Source organism: Nothobranchius furzeri, chromosome 6 (genome assembly GCF_043380555.1).
Source record: "Nothobranchius furzeri strain GRZ-AD chromosome 6, NfurGRZ-RIMD1, whole genome shotgun sequence".
Classification (NCBI taxonomy): domain Eukaryota; kingdom Metazoa; phylum Chordata; class Actinopteri; order Cyprinodontiformes; family Nothobranchiidae; genus Nothobranchius; species Nothobranchius furzeri.
In genome coordinates, this window is record NC_091746.1 from 81,080,833 (window position 1) to 81,097,981 (window position 17,149).

The window sequence follows — 17,149 nt, forward strand, 5'->3', positions numbered from 1 at the left end:
CAGTTTATAGCAAAAAGAAAAACTTACCCTATTAAAGCAATTAAAAAAAAATTCGAGCTGGAGTTGTTCCGTCTGTGGAGGCAGCCAGATGGGACCTTGGGAAAGAAAGTTATTGTTTATCTTTCAGAGCTGCAGAGTCTGTGAGTCCCAGCTGGTATGAAGACAGACTCATTTAAAGGGAACACATGCAGTGCTGTGTCTCCTTTCTGACCAGATGTTGAAAGGTCAGACTGTACCTAAAACTGACAATTGCTGGATGTTACACTACGTATCTACTTGCTGTGTGTGACTTGTATTCACTCGTCATCTAGAATCTTCTAACATTGATCCCTAAAGCCGGGCATACATTGTGTGGCATTTTCACTTTTTTAGCCGATTTTCCACTTGTGCGAGAATCCACAAGATCGGAGCGAGATTTGCGCTAAGGCTCGTGTAATATACAGGGGGTTATGAGAGGCGATTAACACCACGTGACCAGCTACTGATCAGCAATCGCGAGCTTGCATTAACTTCTGGCGTGTCTGAAATTTGGCTCGCCCCTGGTGAGGGTTGAAGCGAGCGGCTGCGGCCCAAAAAGTATCAGAACCGCTCACGGCGCATGAGCAGTCGTGCGTCAACACCGCTCGCCAGCTATTTCCTTAATAACGCACAGCGTTCGTTTTTATTTCTACACATTTTTTTACACACACAGTGACAAGGATTGTCAAGAAAGTGTGTTTGCGTTCATGTCAAATTAAATGGATCACAAAACACTGATTTGCTTTCTTTTGTTTTCCTCATCCAACCCCCTTAAGTCCCAGCGTGTCCTCCTAAAGCACTGAAGACGGACAACAGACATCAATAACAACACAGAAAAGTCTGACGTGTTGTGTAAAAACTGCAATTTTTAGCATATTTTTAGGTCCGACGTGTTGCTACCAGACGTACAGTGGGAGCAGTTGGGTCGCATCAGAGAACTGGGTCGTACAGTGTGAGCACATGACTCGTGAGATCTGCTCTGCGAGGGAGTCGTACAGTTTGAGCTGAAGCTGAGCGCTACGAGTGGAAAAAGTCGCACAGTGTCCGCCCGGCTGAACTGGCCATGACGCTAACAAAGCTCACAAAGGGGAGGGGGGTGAGCCCCTTAGAGCACACTCATTTGTTTTGATAAGTGTGGCAATGCTGTATGCAAATTTGACCACAAGATGTTCTTACTTCATGCACCTTTAAGCATTACCTTGAAGAGAAAAGGAAATGCAGCTAAGCTTAAGTTTTAGAACTTACAACTACAGGTTTTACAGGGAAAACTAATATGGTGCAAAAGTCCGTTTATTTCAGAAATTCAACTTAGACTGAGAGACCATCTAAAGGCACAGGAACCCTTTGCATGTGTTTTGGAGCATTAGCTGATCAGAGTGTGACACTTTGAGTCTAGAATATTGAGTCTTTCACAATTTTCTAATTGTCTGGGGTGTTTCATCAGCTGTAGGCCATAATCACAATTATAACAAATACAGGTTTGAAATATCTGGATTTTTATGTAATGAGTCTCAGATTAGTTTCAGCTTTCAAGTAGAAATACTGAAATAAAATAACTTTTGTACAATATTCAAATGTTTTGAGTTTCATCTGCAGGTTTTTGTAACTTTCTTTTCAAACCAAAAGCCATTTTAGTTTAGTGACACTCTTCTGACTTTGGTCGTTACTGCTCTTCGGGTCAACCAGAACCTTACTAGAAAAGTTAGACGGGCTGGTTTTTAATCCAGGCTCTTGGAGCTGACGAGTGGATGCATCAACACAGATAAAACGTCATTGTTTAGTTTTCTTCTTGTTTTAGACAAATGGTTTCAAAAATCAAAATCCACCCTATGGCTTCGTAAATGTGAAGACTTCCCTGACTCATGATGTGTTTCATTTTTTCTTTTGGTCTTTCTCGTTTCCAGGGCGACACTGTTTATGAAACGGTGGTGCCAGAGGTGGAGGAGAAGGAGCTGGAAAAAATGGTGAACCCAATCGTCCAGGAGTACTTTGAACATGGAGACACGAAGGAGGTGGAGGTAAATTATTTAGGAGGAGACGAGTGGGTTTGTGAACCCAAACTAAATCTTCAAGAACACCCGCATTTGGTCTATAGTCGTGTTTTATCGACTTTTCCTCTGTAGATGCTGCTGAAGGAGCTGAACCTGGGTCAGCACAAGTATGAGGTCACCTCTTTGGCCGTGTCCCTGTCACTGGAAGGCAAAGCCAGCCACCGAGAGCTGACCTCCCGCCTGCTGTCGGATCTGTCGGGCAAGATGCTGTCGCAGAGCGAAATGGCCCACGCCTTCGATAAGATGCTGAAGGAGCTGCCAGACCTCATCCTGGACACACCAGAAGCCCCACAGGTTTGTGTTATGGGTGCACTCGTGAACAGAAGAAGAGGGAATGGAAGGTTTAGTTGATCGTGGCTGATCTCTGATCAGCGATTATTAGGGCTGTAGCGAAGCCTCGACGAAGTCGACGGCTCGATTCTAAAAATTTGTCGACGTCAGATCCGGAAGTCGACGCACCGCGCCCACTTGTTGCATCCCCAGGAGTTTGTAAATAGAGGAGGAATCTGCCTGTTTTTCCTCTAGTTCGCCCTCTTCTCCGCCTTCACTAACATCTCCACCAAATACCGAAGACCCGGAACAACGTCCGTCCACTACTAGATTATTTTCCTGTTTTGCCCACCTTCGTCTCCCGGCAACGGACAACAACTTCCGGGGTCAGATGCGCTGCTCCGTCTCTATCGCAGATGTAGAAGATCACCGGGAGCGTTTCTCCCTTCATAAAGGAGCTTCTTTCAGACATGAGGAGAGCTGTTTTGGTGGTAGCAGTCTCTCCTCCATGCTGGTCTGTTTGCTGCTGGGTGTTTTTGGTTTATTTAAACTTGGTAACTTGAACTTAACATTGGTAAAGCTACTGTTAGCATCTTCGCTAACAGCTTCTTGCGTTGGGATAAGCTGTTACGTTTTGGTTTAGAGTTCATCTTTTTTGTGGTGTAGATCTCCCTTTTATTACATTTAGGGTGTTGTGGGTTTTCGGTTTAGTGTAAAATATCACCTGAGTTTGGTTTAACCCGTAACACCACTCGCCTCACGCACATAAGTGACCAAAACAAAGCAGCATGGAGACACTCCATCTTCTACCACCTCTCAGGCAGCAGCCTGCACTCCCAAGTTCTACACGTCATCAGAACATAACCAACCAACACAATAAAAGCAGTGTTATACAAAATGGAAGGCCTGTAGTGTTTATTCTCTTACAGTAAGAATTTATCAATTTTTTTGAGGAATTTATTTGAGATTTTCTGGTTTTTGTTAATTGTGCAATAGAAAAATAATCATTAGATTAATTTTCTAAATAGTCATTAGAATAGTCGACTATTCGATAAAATAATCGTCAGAATAATCGTTTTAAAAATAATCGTTTACCCCCAGCCCTAGCGATTATACAGGGCACAGAGACCAAATCATTTTGGTTTCATAGCCTAATGAAGAGATTTTAAACCTGTTTTACTCTCTTCTCAGAGATACAGATAATTATTGTTTTTTAAAAACCTCATTGCCTTGAAAATTATACGTATTTACTGATGTTTTCTCATCTACATCAGATGTTGGGCCAGTTCATAGCCAGAGCCATAGCGGACCACGTTCTCCCCATGACCTTCTTGGACTGTTACAAAGGCAAAGTGGATTGTGACCACGCCAGGTGAGCCTGCACACGCTCTTCTGACCTGGAAATTCATTCTTTAAAGGAAGTCTGTAACTGTTTCTGTTATTCTGGGGCAGCAGTAGCTCAACAGGTTGAGCAGGTTGTCCAGTTGGAAGGTTGCAGGTTCGATCCCGGCTCTGGACAGAGAATTCTGCTGTTGTGTCCTTGGGCAAGACACTTAAACCACCTTGCCTGCTGGTGGTGGTCGGAGGGACCGGTGGCGCCTGTGCTCGGCAGCCTCGCCTCTGTCAGTGCTCCCCAGGGCAGCTGTGGCTACACCGTAGCTCATCAGCACCAGTGTGTGAATGTGTGTGTGAATGGATGTGTAAAGCGCTTTGGAGTCCTTACTCAGAGAGGCGCTATACAAGTGCGGGTCATTAATCCTTATTCTCCTCAGGGTGGCTCTGGACCGAGCTGCAGTGCTGCTCACCATGAAGAGGGAGATGGTTCGCCTGGACAACGTGTGGGGCGTCGGCGGAGGACTCAGACCGGTGAAACATCTCATCAAAGAGGTACATTTGATCTAGTCCGGAAGGGCCTCCGTAGGATTCAGTCTTATCACTTTTTGACAGAGTCTTTGCAACGACAGGGCTGGTATCTTTGTTACTGTTATGCAACATAAACAGAAGGTGGTAATGCATGCTGGGTTAAAGTGTACTGGCCAGCTCCGCGCTGAACTGCTGTGTCAGCAGAGCGTTTTCTCTCCTGAGATTTGTGAAAACAAGAGCACGGAAGGGGCCAACGCAAATTCACACCCCAGCCTGCATCTAAAACACACACACCCACACCCTCGCCCTCTTCCGTGTGTGTTTTGTTCTGACTTCTATTGTGACTCTATAATCTGGGCCGTCTCATGTAGGGTGGATGTTTTCAAGTCCTCCACTAAATGATCGGTTACACAACGTTTGTCCAGAACGGAGCGAGGGTCATGGCAGCACGTCCTCTCTGAGCACCGTGCCCTCAGAACTTTGGACTTTGTTTGGAGTTCCTGGCTCCTTTTGTGAACCGGAACTCCTCCCCTCCTGCTGGCGCTGCGCTCAGATGACTGAAGATATAAGACGGTTTATCTACGACCAGCCCTCCCAGATTCGTGTCTGAGCAGAAATCCCTACGAGCACGAAAAATCCACCACAAATAACTGCTGAATATTAGAAAGTTGGCGTCATTTTCATCTTTCCTCTCCTGACTTCAGTGTTGCTAACTTTACAAAAGGCAGTTTTGTGACAATATCCATTTGTCTTCTTTCTTCTCTCTTATAAAATAGCTTCTTATTCCAGTTTTTATCCACCTCGCACTCCTCTCGTCTCTGTGAACCGGGCCCGGCGTGGACTGAAACACGGCTAAAGCTCAGATGGTTGGGACCATCTTGCATCTTGTCAGATTCCTGCAGTTAAAACACTGCTTGCTGTTCTGAGCTCGGCCCATCTGCTGCAGCCTCACAACGTTTGCGATCTGTAGCTCTGAGGACTCGTCTCGGGAAACAAAAGCAGATTCTGCACCGTTTACATGTTTGATTGTTTTTAAATCAGTAAAAATACCTCAAATGTCTTTAACTTTCTTCTGAGTCACTGTTCTGCTGCTTCTAATGCTTTAGGAAAACATGGAGATAAAGCTGCTGGAGCGCTGCATCGCTCCAGTTTATCATCTCAGCTGGCTCTGTTTACAAAAGCGAACTGTACGACCCGTGTTTACTATCATTTTCATTATAGTAGCCTCACATGATGACAACACCTCCCTCTATTGCGCCAAGGCGTAATACACATTCACAAGTTTGGTGTTGTGGCAACATCACTACCAAACGTGGCGTCACGACTGCCGCAAAATTCCAGTGATGCCATGTTGCCACTATGTGTTCTTATGACACCGTGGCGGCAGTTCCATGCTGATTTACCGGCACGGTGTGTCTTCTAAATATGGCTGAGAATTAGCATTTTTAACTTGTCAGTTTCTGCGTCCCCACCTCCTGCTCGCCGTATGGTTAGTTCTCGTTTTCTTAATGAGAGCACAGCTAGAAATTTTTCTGCTGCTTTTGATCCACCCTGTTCTTCTGATAACGACCCAGATTCCTTAACTTCTCAGTTTAACGAGCACTGCCTCTCCATTCTGGACAACATCTGTCCTGTCAGAACCAGATCAGGTCCTGCAGTGAACCCTACTCCCTGGTTTAATGACAGGCTTTTGCAGCCTAAAGCGCCAATGCAGAAAAATTGAGCGTTTGTGGAAGAAAACCCATCTCCACGTCCATCTGCTGCACCTAAAGGATCTTCTGTCATCCTTTAACTCTGCAGTCAGAGACGCCAGGGTTTCCTATTTCTCCAACCTGGTGTCCCAGAGCAAAGGGAACCCCAAGGTGCTGTTTAACAGCATCAGCAGCATCGTCTCTCCTGCCTCTCCTACAGCCTCCATCCACTCTGTTGCAGACTGTGAGAACTTTCTGTCTTTCTTTGTGGACAAAGTCAATAAGGTTAGATCTAGCATCTCTCCTTCAGCCTTATCTCCGCCTCTCCCGACTCCAACCAGGCCCATCATCCTAGATAGCTTTGCTCCTGTTTCTTTGCCTGAGTTAACCAAACTAGTTAACTCTATGAAGACCTCTGCATGCCCCCTCCACATCTTACCCTCATCTTTGTTTAAAAGTGCTTTTCAGTCCATCGGTCCCAGCGTGCTCTCTATAATTAATGCTTCTCTGGTCTCTGGTCAGGTCCCTGCTTACTTTAAGAACGCTGTAATCCACCCGCTTCTTAAAAAACCGAGTCTCGACCCCTCTCTCCATAGCAGCTTCAGACCCATCTCTAAACTTCCGTTCATCTCCAAGATCTTGGAAAAGGTTGTGGCTAAACAACTCACAGCTGCTCTTGATGAACATAACATCTATGATAGCTTCCAGTCAGGTTTTCGTAGAGCTCATTCTACTGAAACAGCTCTTCTTAGGGTCTCTAATGACCTTCTGACTCACAGTGATGCAGGGGACTGTTCTGTTCTGGTCCTGCTGGACCTGACTGCAGCCTTTGACACTGTTGACCATCACCTGCTACTGGAGAGGCTGAGAGACTGGGTAGGCCTATCAGGATCTGCTCTGGAGTGGTTCTCCTCTTATCTCTCTGAGCGCTCCTTCTCTGTGGCCGTCTCCAAGTTTAGGTCCTCCACCACCTCCCTTACCCTCCGTCACTCTCATAAATACCTGTGTCCTCCTGCAGCAATCCCGAGGGACAACGGACATCAACAACAACACAGTAAAAAGTCCAACGTGTTGTAAAAACTGCTATTTTTAGCACATTTTAAGACCGACGTGTTGCTACCAGACTTGCGGTGTGAGCTGAAACAGAGCTACAAATGAAAAAGTCGCACAGTGTCCGCAGAATACATAGAAATACAGGCTAAAAAGCATTATCTTGTGGAGGCTCCGAGTCCGCTTGCAGAAGAGACATTTACAGGTAGCAGCATGGAGGATGTGGTGTTGTGGTAGGCTAAATCCATTTTACAGTATTTATACTGGACTACGTTTTCCGCCTTACGACGTGAAAAATGGTCCCACATTGACATTTTCTGGTTTTTTTTTCGCACTCCACCGAGGTCCACGTTGTCCGCCATGGCTTAAGAGAAAGTTAAGTTACCTTCGCTACTCGCGTGTGCATTCAGTGCAGTGTGTGTGTGCGTCACTTTTTTCGGTCCGGGTGAAACAGGACCCCGGGCGAATGCAAAGCCTTGAATTAATTAAACATGAATTAAACGAAGCCTCCAGGCAGAGAATTTGACTCGAGGATTTTTTGTACTCGAATTATTCGAGGTACTCGAGGAATCGTTTCAGCTCTAGATATTTGGAATAAACCAAAACTTAGAAATTGTGTACAATTTAAAAGGGATTATAGTACAGAAATATATCTCAAATATAAGTTAACAAGAAGACGAAGATCTCTCTGTGCTCAAATAAGAACGGGCACCCTCCCTTTGGCAGTGGAAGTGGGAAGATTTAAAGGATTACCTTGGGATTCTCGTCTATGCGAGTTTTGTGATTCCAACGTGGTTGAGAATGAATTCCATTTTATGTTTCATTGTTCCTTGTTTTGTGATTTGAGAGAGCCCTTATTTGAACTTATCCAGTCGAAAAAAGTCCAGATTTATTTTGGAAGCAGGAAGCAGGAAATTACGTATTGGTTGTTTGAAAATAATATTTTTGTTTTAGCTAAATTTGTGGAAAAGGCATGGCATAGACGCCAAAGGATTCTATACCCCATATGAGAAATATGCGGTCATATTTGTGTTTGTTTAGCAATGTTGTGTATTACTCTGTATCACACAGTCATGTTATGATTTATTAAATGCTGTAGTGTCTAATAAGCCCGTGTGGGCTGGGCACCTGTATGGTGTGTGACACTTAAATAAATTCAATCAATCAATCAATCAATCAATGTGGTATTAACAGTCAGGGCTAGGGGGCCCCGCCAACCTATACCTAAGGGTAAAACCGCCACTGTGACTCACTACGGGGAAGGCTGTTGTTTTAGTGCCAAGGAAACTAGAAACTGCTAGAAGCTAACTGTTAGCATTAGCAACTCTACAACATGGCAGAACTTCTTCAGGCTTGTGCTATTTGTGGAGATAAAATATCAGTGTTGCTGAGCAAACAAGAGTCGGTGGTAGAGTTGTGTTGCTGTTAGCCAATCAGAGGCGAGGTGTCCAAATATCAGGAAATAAGACTTCAAAACCTGCTGTTTTCTGCTCCCTTCTCCTCTGGCTCACTTCTAGTTCCTGAAACAGGAGCACCAGAGCTTTTCCGCCCACATAAGTCATTCATTTATACTAGACACTGCTTCAAATGTGTTGGGAAAAACTAGTGAACTTGGTCTTTAACAAGTTTAAATCCTAAATTGTGGCTTTACAACTACTAAATTCTACATGTCGTGTCGGACATTAAGCTGGTTCTGTTCTTTCTTGCAGATGAACCTTCTTCTCAAGGAGTACCTGATATCAGGAGACATTTCTGAGGCAGAGCATTGTCTGCGGGACCTGGAGGTCCCTCACTTCCACCACGAGCTGGTCTACGAGGTATTTACCACTTCCTGTTCAGCTGGTTTTACAAATGAAACCTGTTAGTTTTTCCTCTCAGGCGAGAGCCACAGTCTCCACTCATTCTGTCACTTCTACTTTCTGCCAAGGACATTTAGTAATTGGCTTCCACTTTCTCATTTTTCAGTACATGTAATAACAGAACTCGGTTTAAAGTGTTAGGAAATCAAGCACAAATTAGAGACACACACACATGGTTAACACATTCTGCCTTGGACATAAGTTTACTTTCTGGTGACGGAGAGATTGCAGCTTGTTTCACTTGAACTCAACAGGAAAGCTGCAAATATAATTTTATAGCTTTGGTTGTAAAACAGATGGTTTTTAAACGCTGATTTAATTGTCTCTGTGCCGCATGTTAGTTCACAGCACATTCCTCACAAAGAAGGTAAAGCTGTCTCTGAATCAGTAAAGAACGGTTCTTTTACCCCAGGCTGTCCCTCACAGCACGGGTGTTAACTGACAGCCGATCGGAGTAAACGTTTTTTTGGCTGCTTCATGCTAAGCATTAAATATGTTTATAGGAAAGTGTATCAGATTGCAATTTAGAGACTAATGACCGAAATAATTTTAGTATTTAACCAACAACAAAAATGGCTTTTTTTTTTACTTTTAAAGTCTCGTAGAGGCTCATGCTGTTTGAATTAAGGCATATTCAACATTAGCCAATCGACCCTTTTACTACCTACGTCATCAAAAGTTGCGCGCGCAGCCTGGCAATGAGAGTGAAGGCTTCCTCATTCACACTCGATACTAAAAAAGCGTTTTAAACCCTTTGTTTTGATGTTCTGAGCACATAAACATGTCGGGTTGTTGCGTGTACGGATGCCAGAATCGCTTCTCTTCAAGCAGTGGACTGAAACTCTACAGAATTCCGAAGGGAGCACATCCATTTCAACAAAATCGGAGGCGTCTAACACAAAGCTCAACTTTGAATAAAATTGCTGCTGCGTGGCTGCAGCATGACCCAAGTCTGGAACATCAAAATGACAGAATTAAACAAATTTATACGCTTTATTTCATGCTTCAAATTAACATTTCATTCTAATTCATCTGTATTTTCCCACTGCATATTAGTATAAACTGTATTTCTCCAAAATTAACACGACTGTACTCTGAGCACGCTAAAAAAAGAAACCTATGCTATTCTCACCCTGCCATGCAGGTACGTAGTTCTCTGGTTTGTTTACTATGACCCAAGCCTCGTACACAGCAGTCTTGTGTCCGTGTCTTTGGCTAGGAAGGACTTCTGCCTTCAAGACGCAAAACTCAGAGTCTACGTCGTGATGTTTTACTTTCTGTACGTGGCCACAGACAACATAGTTGTATGCATCTAACCATTTGTATGCCCGTAGCTTCTCACGTGTGTACTTACTGGACCTCTTCACTAAAAACGTATATATATCGGGCCACTGGATATCTGGCCACGCACCTACATCTTCCACCCATTCCGTAATGCCACAGCGATCCGGGAGTCTGTTGCCATTCGTTAAAGTGAGTTTAATAATATAACATTCAAGATTTGCCGGTGATAACCCCGCAGCGTAGCTTGATAAAGCGTGACACAACGCTGTTCTCTGTTGCCAAGCTGCGCATGCATTCTCGCAGACGTCATGTTGTTTACAAACAGTAAAAGGGTCTATAGTGTTAGACATCTACTTATGTACAGATGCCAACCACAGAGCGCGTCTTTATAAAAGTCTTTAAAAGTCTTTGAAGCACACACATATATACAATTAAAATTGTAAAACGATGTGTTTTAGCTCTGTTGGCCAGTGCACAGAAATGAGAGGCATTACTTCCAGCCATAATCACGGAAAAGGGGAGATGGATTTAAAGTGTGTTATATTGTATATTTTTCTGCCTCCAGATGGTGCCATTTGAGGAAAAACCCCAGATTTCTGCTCTAATGGGCTCACATTAGCTTTAGTAGAGATGTTCTATTAGTTCTGACTAAAATAAAATAATAGTCTAGGGAAGATCCCATGTTGCATTCACTTGCACTCAGATACCAGAGTTTTGCTCATTAAAGCAAGAGTCTGGAGTAGGGATGCGCTGATCCAATCGCGTGTTTTTGAAAGGATCGGTGTAGCGACTCCCACAGTCGCTATAGAGGCAGAGATTGGGCCCAGGTCTATTTGTTCGACGCGCTGTCAGCTTCTTATTAATTCACAGAGAGGTGGAATGCTTTTGTCCATTTATTGTTACAGGTGACTCTTAATTCTGGTCAAGTCCTTAAACATAACGTGACTATAAACGAAGTAAGACAAACTGAATTGTGATGGGATTAACTGAACATTTGCAGTCTACAAAAACTACGGCCGCCCATCCCCCCTCTACCTGACAAAATCACCCAGTGACAGAAAGACAGCTCCTTTTAATTCTGACCGCCCACACCCATGTGACCCTTATTGCGTCACCATGACAACAAAAGGGGAAATAGAAATGGAAACCCAGTAATTAACTCACTCAAGAAATATTATGGCTCCTACAATCCAAATCGGGAGAAATGAATCGGATTTAACCTTTGAAAACAACAAACATGACTTTTAAATCCACTCTGAGATGGAGGTTTTCAAAATGAATAAAAATGGCTTTGTTTTATTTCAATAAGTCCCTCTACATCAGTAATATTTGTTTGTTATATGACAACAACACGGTAAAGTCACACAATTTACGGCTGGCAAGGACTCAGGCACCAAGTGCCGCTGTTAGCAAGCCTGCTAACACAGAGCTAACGTGTTTCTTCAGGAGGGCTAAAATATCTGCAGCTTGGTGGTATTTTAAACTGGACCACAAAGGCAGAGCTACTGACATTTGTAATGTGTACATACTGAGCATTCAACATGCTGGAAAGGACAACACCATGATTCGCTGCCTTCGAACAAGCTACTTTTGCTGTCGGCTTTTCCCTTCGGGCATAAACAAAGCAAATCACGTGTCTCCATTAATCCCCAGTTTACCTCTAACCATCACAGTTCACAGTGAAGTCAGACAAAAACGCGGAGCCAGCCGAAAGTTACACTAATGAATAGGGATGTAAGAAAATATCGATATGGCAATATATCATGATATTTTTCCCAGCAATATTATATCGATATTCAAAAGCCGTGTATCGGAAATATCGATATGGCAATACATCGTGATATTTTTTCCTGCGATTATTACATCGATATTCAAAAGCCGTGTATCTAATTCCTGAAAGAATTTACATGCAAACATTTGTGTATTTTCTTTTTGTTTTGCGCAATTCAATCGCCACCCACTAGTTGGCAGCAGTGTGCAGTGGGTTTTGTTTCCACCACTGAAATGTAAATCCCTCCATCATGGTTCAGATACCTCATGTTAAACATGTTACGTATCAGTTTGGACTGTTCATTGAACATTCTTACAATAAATTCAGTAAAAAAAATAGCTTGTAACGTCTGGCTGAATGTATCGCAATATATCTTGATATATCGTATCGTCTCCCCTGTATCGTGATATGTATCGTATCGCCAGAATTTCAAAAATACACATCCCTACTAATGAACAAAGTGAAATTGCCAAATACTGCAAAACATCTGGGTTTCTAGTTCTGCAGCACCGGTGTTCAATGCGCCCCGCGGCTGCTGGACCCTGCTCCCGGTGCTGTGCGCTGTAGCTGTGGGTGTTCTGCAGAGAAAAGTTACCCTGCCTGCTCCTTCACATGAACAGGGTTCACCAGTGAATATTCGGGGTGTAAACAATTTTAAATAAGACGAACGCTGCTACTGGAGCAAACAGAAGAGCACACATCACTCCTATTCTAATGTCTCTGCACTGGTTTCCCCATAGGGATGTGAATCTTGGAGCAACTCACGATTTGATTCGATTCCGATTCTTGGGGTGCCGATTCGATTCAGAATCGATTCTCGATTCTCAATTTAAATCGATTCACAATCATTATTAACAAAGAGTGTCAGCTCCAGGATTAACTCCTTTGTTGTACAAGTTAGTTAAAGCTATGGGACATTTTTATTAGACTTTAAACTGGTCGTGCTCCAAAAATGCAAATCTACAATGTAAAATAATGTGATTCTAAAACTGTAAACAGAAGCAATCTTTTGACCAAAAGGCAACATTTATTTTTGCTTACCTTGTAAAATATAACAAATCTGTAGTTACCTAACAGTGGCTTTGAAAGTAATGCAGTCAAATACTTTTCAAGTATGTGTAGAAACAAGTTACATGAGTAATCCTGAGTACTCATTTATCAACTTAGAAAATAAATATGAGAATATCTCAAATTTCTGAGTATGGAAAAAAATACATTCAAGTGCCCTCTTATCAGCAGATTCAAACATAAATCATCTCAATTTATGGGACCACAAAAGTAAACGGAGTACCGACTCTCCTAACAAAGATCAAAAAAGTGCATCTCAAACCTGTAACGTGCCAAATATTTGAGTTCTTGGAATCGATTCTGAATCTTTAGTTACCCGTTAACCTTCGAGTTCATTTTAGAATGCTGACTATAACTTTCAATGCCCTACATGGTGAAGCTCCTCCCTATATTACTGAGCTGTTAAAGCCTTATGCTCCAACCCGAGCCCTCAGGTCCACCCACCAGAACCTTCTAGAAGTTCCAAAGACCAGATAGGAAAGTGGAGGTGATCGCTCCTTCCAGACTGTTGCACCCCGACTCTGGAATGATCTTCCTTTAACCTTACGCAGCGTTGACAGTCTGGACACTTTTAAAAAACAGCTAAAGACTTGAAGCTTTCTTAAAGCTGCTTTTACCTAAACCTTTTATTTTCTTATTTTTAACTCAAATTTGTAATCTTTCATCTGTTTATGAAATATTATAATTGTATGACTTTATTTTTTATTATATTAATCTATTTCTGTTTTGAGATCATTATGATTTTATGACTTTGTTTTATTTTGTTTTGATCTATGTGAAGCACTTTGTGATTCTGGATCTGTGATAAGTACTATATAAATAAAATGTACTACTTACTTACTTTTAAGTATATTCACAATATAAACAATTTTTTAATCGACGTACTTCCTAAAAAAAGTGTAACTTGAAGGACAATTTGGATGTGTTTTCTTCTTATTTTAATGCTTTCTTGATTCTCCCCCTTTGCATTTTTCTTTTTATTTTAATGCTTTTCTGAAAAGTATCGGATGGGGACTCTGTATCGGCAGGTACTCAAAATCAAATGACTTGGAATTGGATCGGGAACACCCCTTAGTCTGGAGCGCTTATTTTTTTTACCCAATTGCACATCTAGTGGCTGACAAATGTACTGCAACTTAATACGTTCTTCTAACTCCCATATATACAGGTGAAAGTGACTGCTCTCGTTCACCTCTAGCCGGCAGACAGAGCTAAAACACATTTTACAATTATTATTCTCATGTAATGTTGTTTATTCATATATGTATATTTTAAAGACTTGTCTGCCAGTCTGGGTACATCCTCAAAAGGTTGTGCTTGCTCTGTGATTGACATCTGTTTGTAAGCAGATTTCTAACGCTATTGACCATTGCTGAATGAAGCTCGGTTCAAATTGCATGAGGCTCTACAGGACAGGGGCTTAGAAAGAAAAAAGACATATCCTAAATTATATCAAGTACTCGGTCAGACCATCACTTTCACAGATTTCTAAAAAAAAAATCACTCAAAATTCCTCAAAGGGTGAAAACTGCAGGTTTAATGCTGTTGTGGAACTATCCTGACCTTTGCAGCTTTGTTTCTTCTCACATTGGTGTTTTTTCAGGTTGTAGTAATGGTGCTGGAGTCCAAAGGAGACACCGCCACTCACATGTTGATGAAGCTTCTGCAGTCCCTCTGGAAAACGGGCCTCATCACTGTGGACCAGATGAACAGGGTCCGCTCCTGGTTTTACCCGTTGGCTCAAATGTTAAAACGTGCTTTGATTGGGATTATTCTCCAACAAGTCTCTTCGTGCTTATTTTCCAGGGTTTCCAGCGCGTCTACGATGAGCTGCCTGAAATCAGCCTGGATGTGCCACATGCACACTCAATCATGGAGACCTTTGTGGATCTTTGCTTCAAGGAGTCCGTCATCACCAAGCAGCTGAGAGATGCGTGTCCCTCCAGGTCGGCAGTGCTGTGAAAAAGATTGTGCCTCATTTATAAGTAACTTCTGTATGTTCTGAATGTTTCAGGTCAGCAACAAATGTCCATATAAAACAAATTAAACCAAGTAAATGCAAAATGCTGTGTTTTTTCACGGCACTGAATGCTGAATTTCGCTATTCCAAGAGACAGATGGGTTTTTTGAAGGGAAGATCTGCATAAAAAGCCAAATTTATTATGTTTCCTTGTAATTTTGTACCCACACTATCCATTTTTATGATGACAAAGTAAATAAAGCTGGGTGTACACTGTGCGACTTTTTCACTCGCAGCGTTCAGCTTCAGCTCAAACTGTACGACTTCCTCGCAGAGCAGATCTCACGAGTCATGTGCTCACACTGCACGACCCAGTTCTCGCATGCGACCTGACGGCTCACACTGTACATCTGGTAGCAACACGTCGGCCCTAAAACTGTGCTAAAAATAACAGTTTTTACACAACACGTCAGACTTTTTTGTCTTGTCTTGCCTGTTGTCCTTCGGGAGTGCTGCAGGAGGACACACGGGGATTTATGGGGGTTGGATGAGGAAAACGAAATAAAGAAAGTAAATCTGTGTTTTGTGATCAGTTTAATTTGACATGAACACGACAAACACGCTTTCTTGACGATCTTTGTGAGTAAAAAAAACGTGTAGAAACAAAAACGAACAACGTGTGTTATTAGGGAAATAGTGGGCGAGCGGCGTTGATGTAGGATTGCGCATGCGCCGTGAGCGGTTCTGATACTTTTTGGGTCGCAGCTGCTCGCAGCGCCGCTTCAACAGTGCGATACCCTCACGAGGGACGAGCAAAATATCAAACACGCCAGAAGTTTGTGCGAGCTCACGATTGCTGATCGGTAGCTGGTCACGTGGTGTTAATAGCCTCTCGTAACCCCCTGTACACTACACCACGCTCGGCGCAAAACTCGCCCCGATGTCGTGGATTCTCGCACGAGTGGAAAATCGGCTCAAAAAAGTGAAAAAGTCGCCCAGTGTACGCCCGGCTTAAGGCCTACTGTTGTTGAGCGGTCTGTTCTAGTTTTTGTATAAAAACATTATAAAAGGCAAATGTTTTGTCATTTTGGTCATTATGATGACATCATTGCATTAAAGTTGGATAATGATTAAATAGCCTAACACAAATCAAACTTGATTCTCTCCACCAGAGGGCGTAAGCGGTTTGTAAGTGAAGGAGACGGTGGGCTGATCAAGAACTAAACCACCACATTCAAAGGCAGGAGGAAGAGGAGGAGGAGGAAGAAGAGGAGGGGTGTTCCGCTACACTCTGTTTCTACCTCCGCATGTTTTCCTGAATCCGGGCGTGTTCCTCTCCTGATAATGTCATTACACCAATCAGCATTTAGCTTCAGTTAAACGGAAGAGTGGCCTGGGCGTTTGGTTCCCTGCATCTGGGTAATTACTGGTTATTTTGGTGCTTTTTCAAAAGAATACTCATATTTCTGGGGTTGATGTGACCCTTTTTGCCTCAATCTTTCTTCCTGTTGAGAATGATTCAGATTGGAGCTGCAGGTGTGCACGTTGGGGTTTGTTCAAATCATTCTTAGGGGGGTCGCCATCCATGTTTTGCCTTTTTTGCCACATCTTTGTTCATGCAGGAACTATGAATGGGTGGAAAACACACTTACAGGATGGAGCTTACTGTACAGTCAGGGAGCACTTGTTAATTTAGCTCAACAGCAAAGATTAAACCTTTTGCTCTGCCGCAGGTTATTTGAAATATTTTCAAGGAAATTGTTCTTTGTACATTTGTATTCATGTGGTTCTATCAGTACTTTATGAACAGTGCTTTATTATTTTTATTTCTTTTTTTCGTTTCAGCTTGGTCACTGAGACTAAGTGTTTACTTTGTGAAGCATCCAGCAGGAGGTGTTTGGTCACAGTTTATTTGAAACTTACATTAGAGTAAATATACTTCAGAAATCATTTCTGAAAGTAATAAATTTGGGTCGTTGTTTGTAAAATGATTGTGGAATAATAATAATAATAATAAAAGATTTTGCTTGATATTCTATCTATAGCCACTTGGTCAGCACGATTTGAACCTTTAAATAAAAAAGTTGGTGACGAGGCAGAGAAGATATCATCTTGGTTTGAAGTCTGTCAAACTTATTCCCACTGTTTAATACCCGAGGTATTAATAGCAGTTTATCAGACTTTTCTACCCCTGTTAAGCAGTTTTACATGTTGACCAAAGTTATATTTCAGTTAAAATCTTTCATTCAATAAAAAGACAACAA

At 42.5% G+C, this 17,149-nt stretch overlaps 1 protein-coding gene across 1 annotated transcript in view; it reads left to right on the forward strand.

Moving 5' to 3' along the window:
• pdcd4a (programmed cell death 4a) overlaps positions 1 to 16,921 on the forward strand; it is a 30,171-nt gene extending 13,250 nt beyond the window's left edge. The window contains exons 4-11 of the mRNA XM_015943737.3: positions 1,923 to 2,036; positions 2,142 to 2,363; positions 3,614 to 3,711; positions 4,112 to 4,226; positions 8,653 to 8,760; positions 14,529 to 14,639; positions 14,732 to 14,871; positions 16,058 to 16,921. Coding sequence (XP_015799223.1) covers positions 1,923 to 2,036; positions 2,142 to 2,363; positions 3,614 to 3,711; positions 4,112 to 4,226; positions 8,653 to 8,760; positions 14,529 to 14,639; positions 14,732 to 14,871; positions 16,058 to 16,109 — 960 coding nt within the window. The 3' untranslated portion in view covers positions 16,110 to 16,921. The remainder of the gene's footprint in view (positions 1 to 1,922; positions 2,037 to 2,141; positions 2,364 to 3,613; positions 3,712 to 4,111; positions 4,227 to 8,652; positions 8,761 to 14,528; positions 14,640 to 14,731; positions 14,872 to 16,057) is intronic.
• The last annotated feature ends 228 nt before the right edge of the window (positions 16,922 to 17,149 follow it).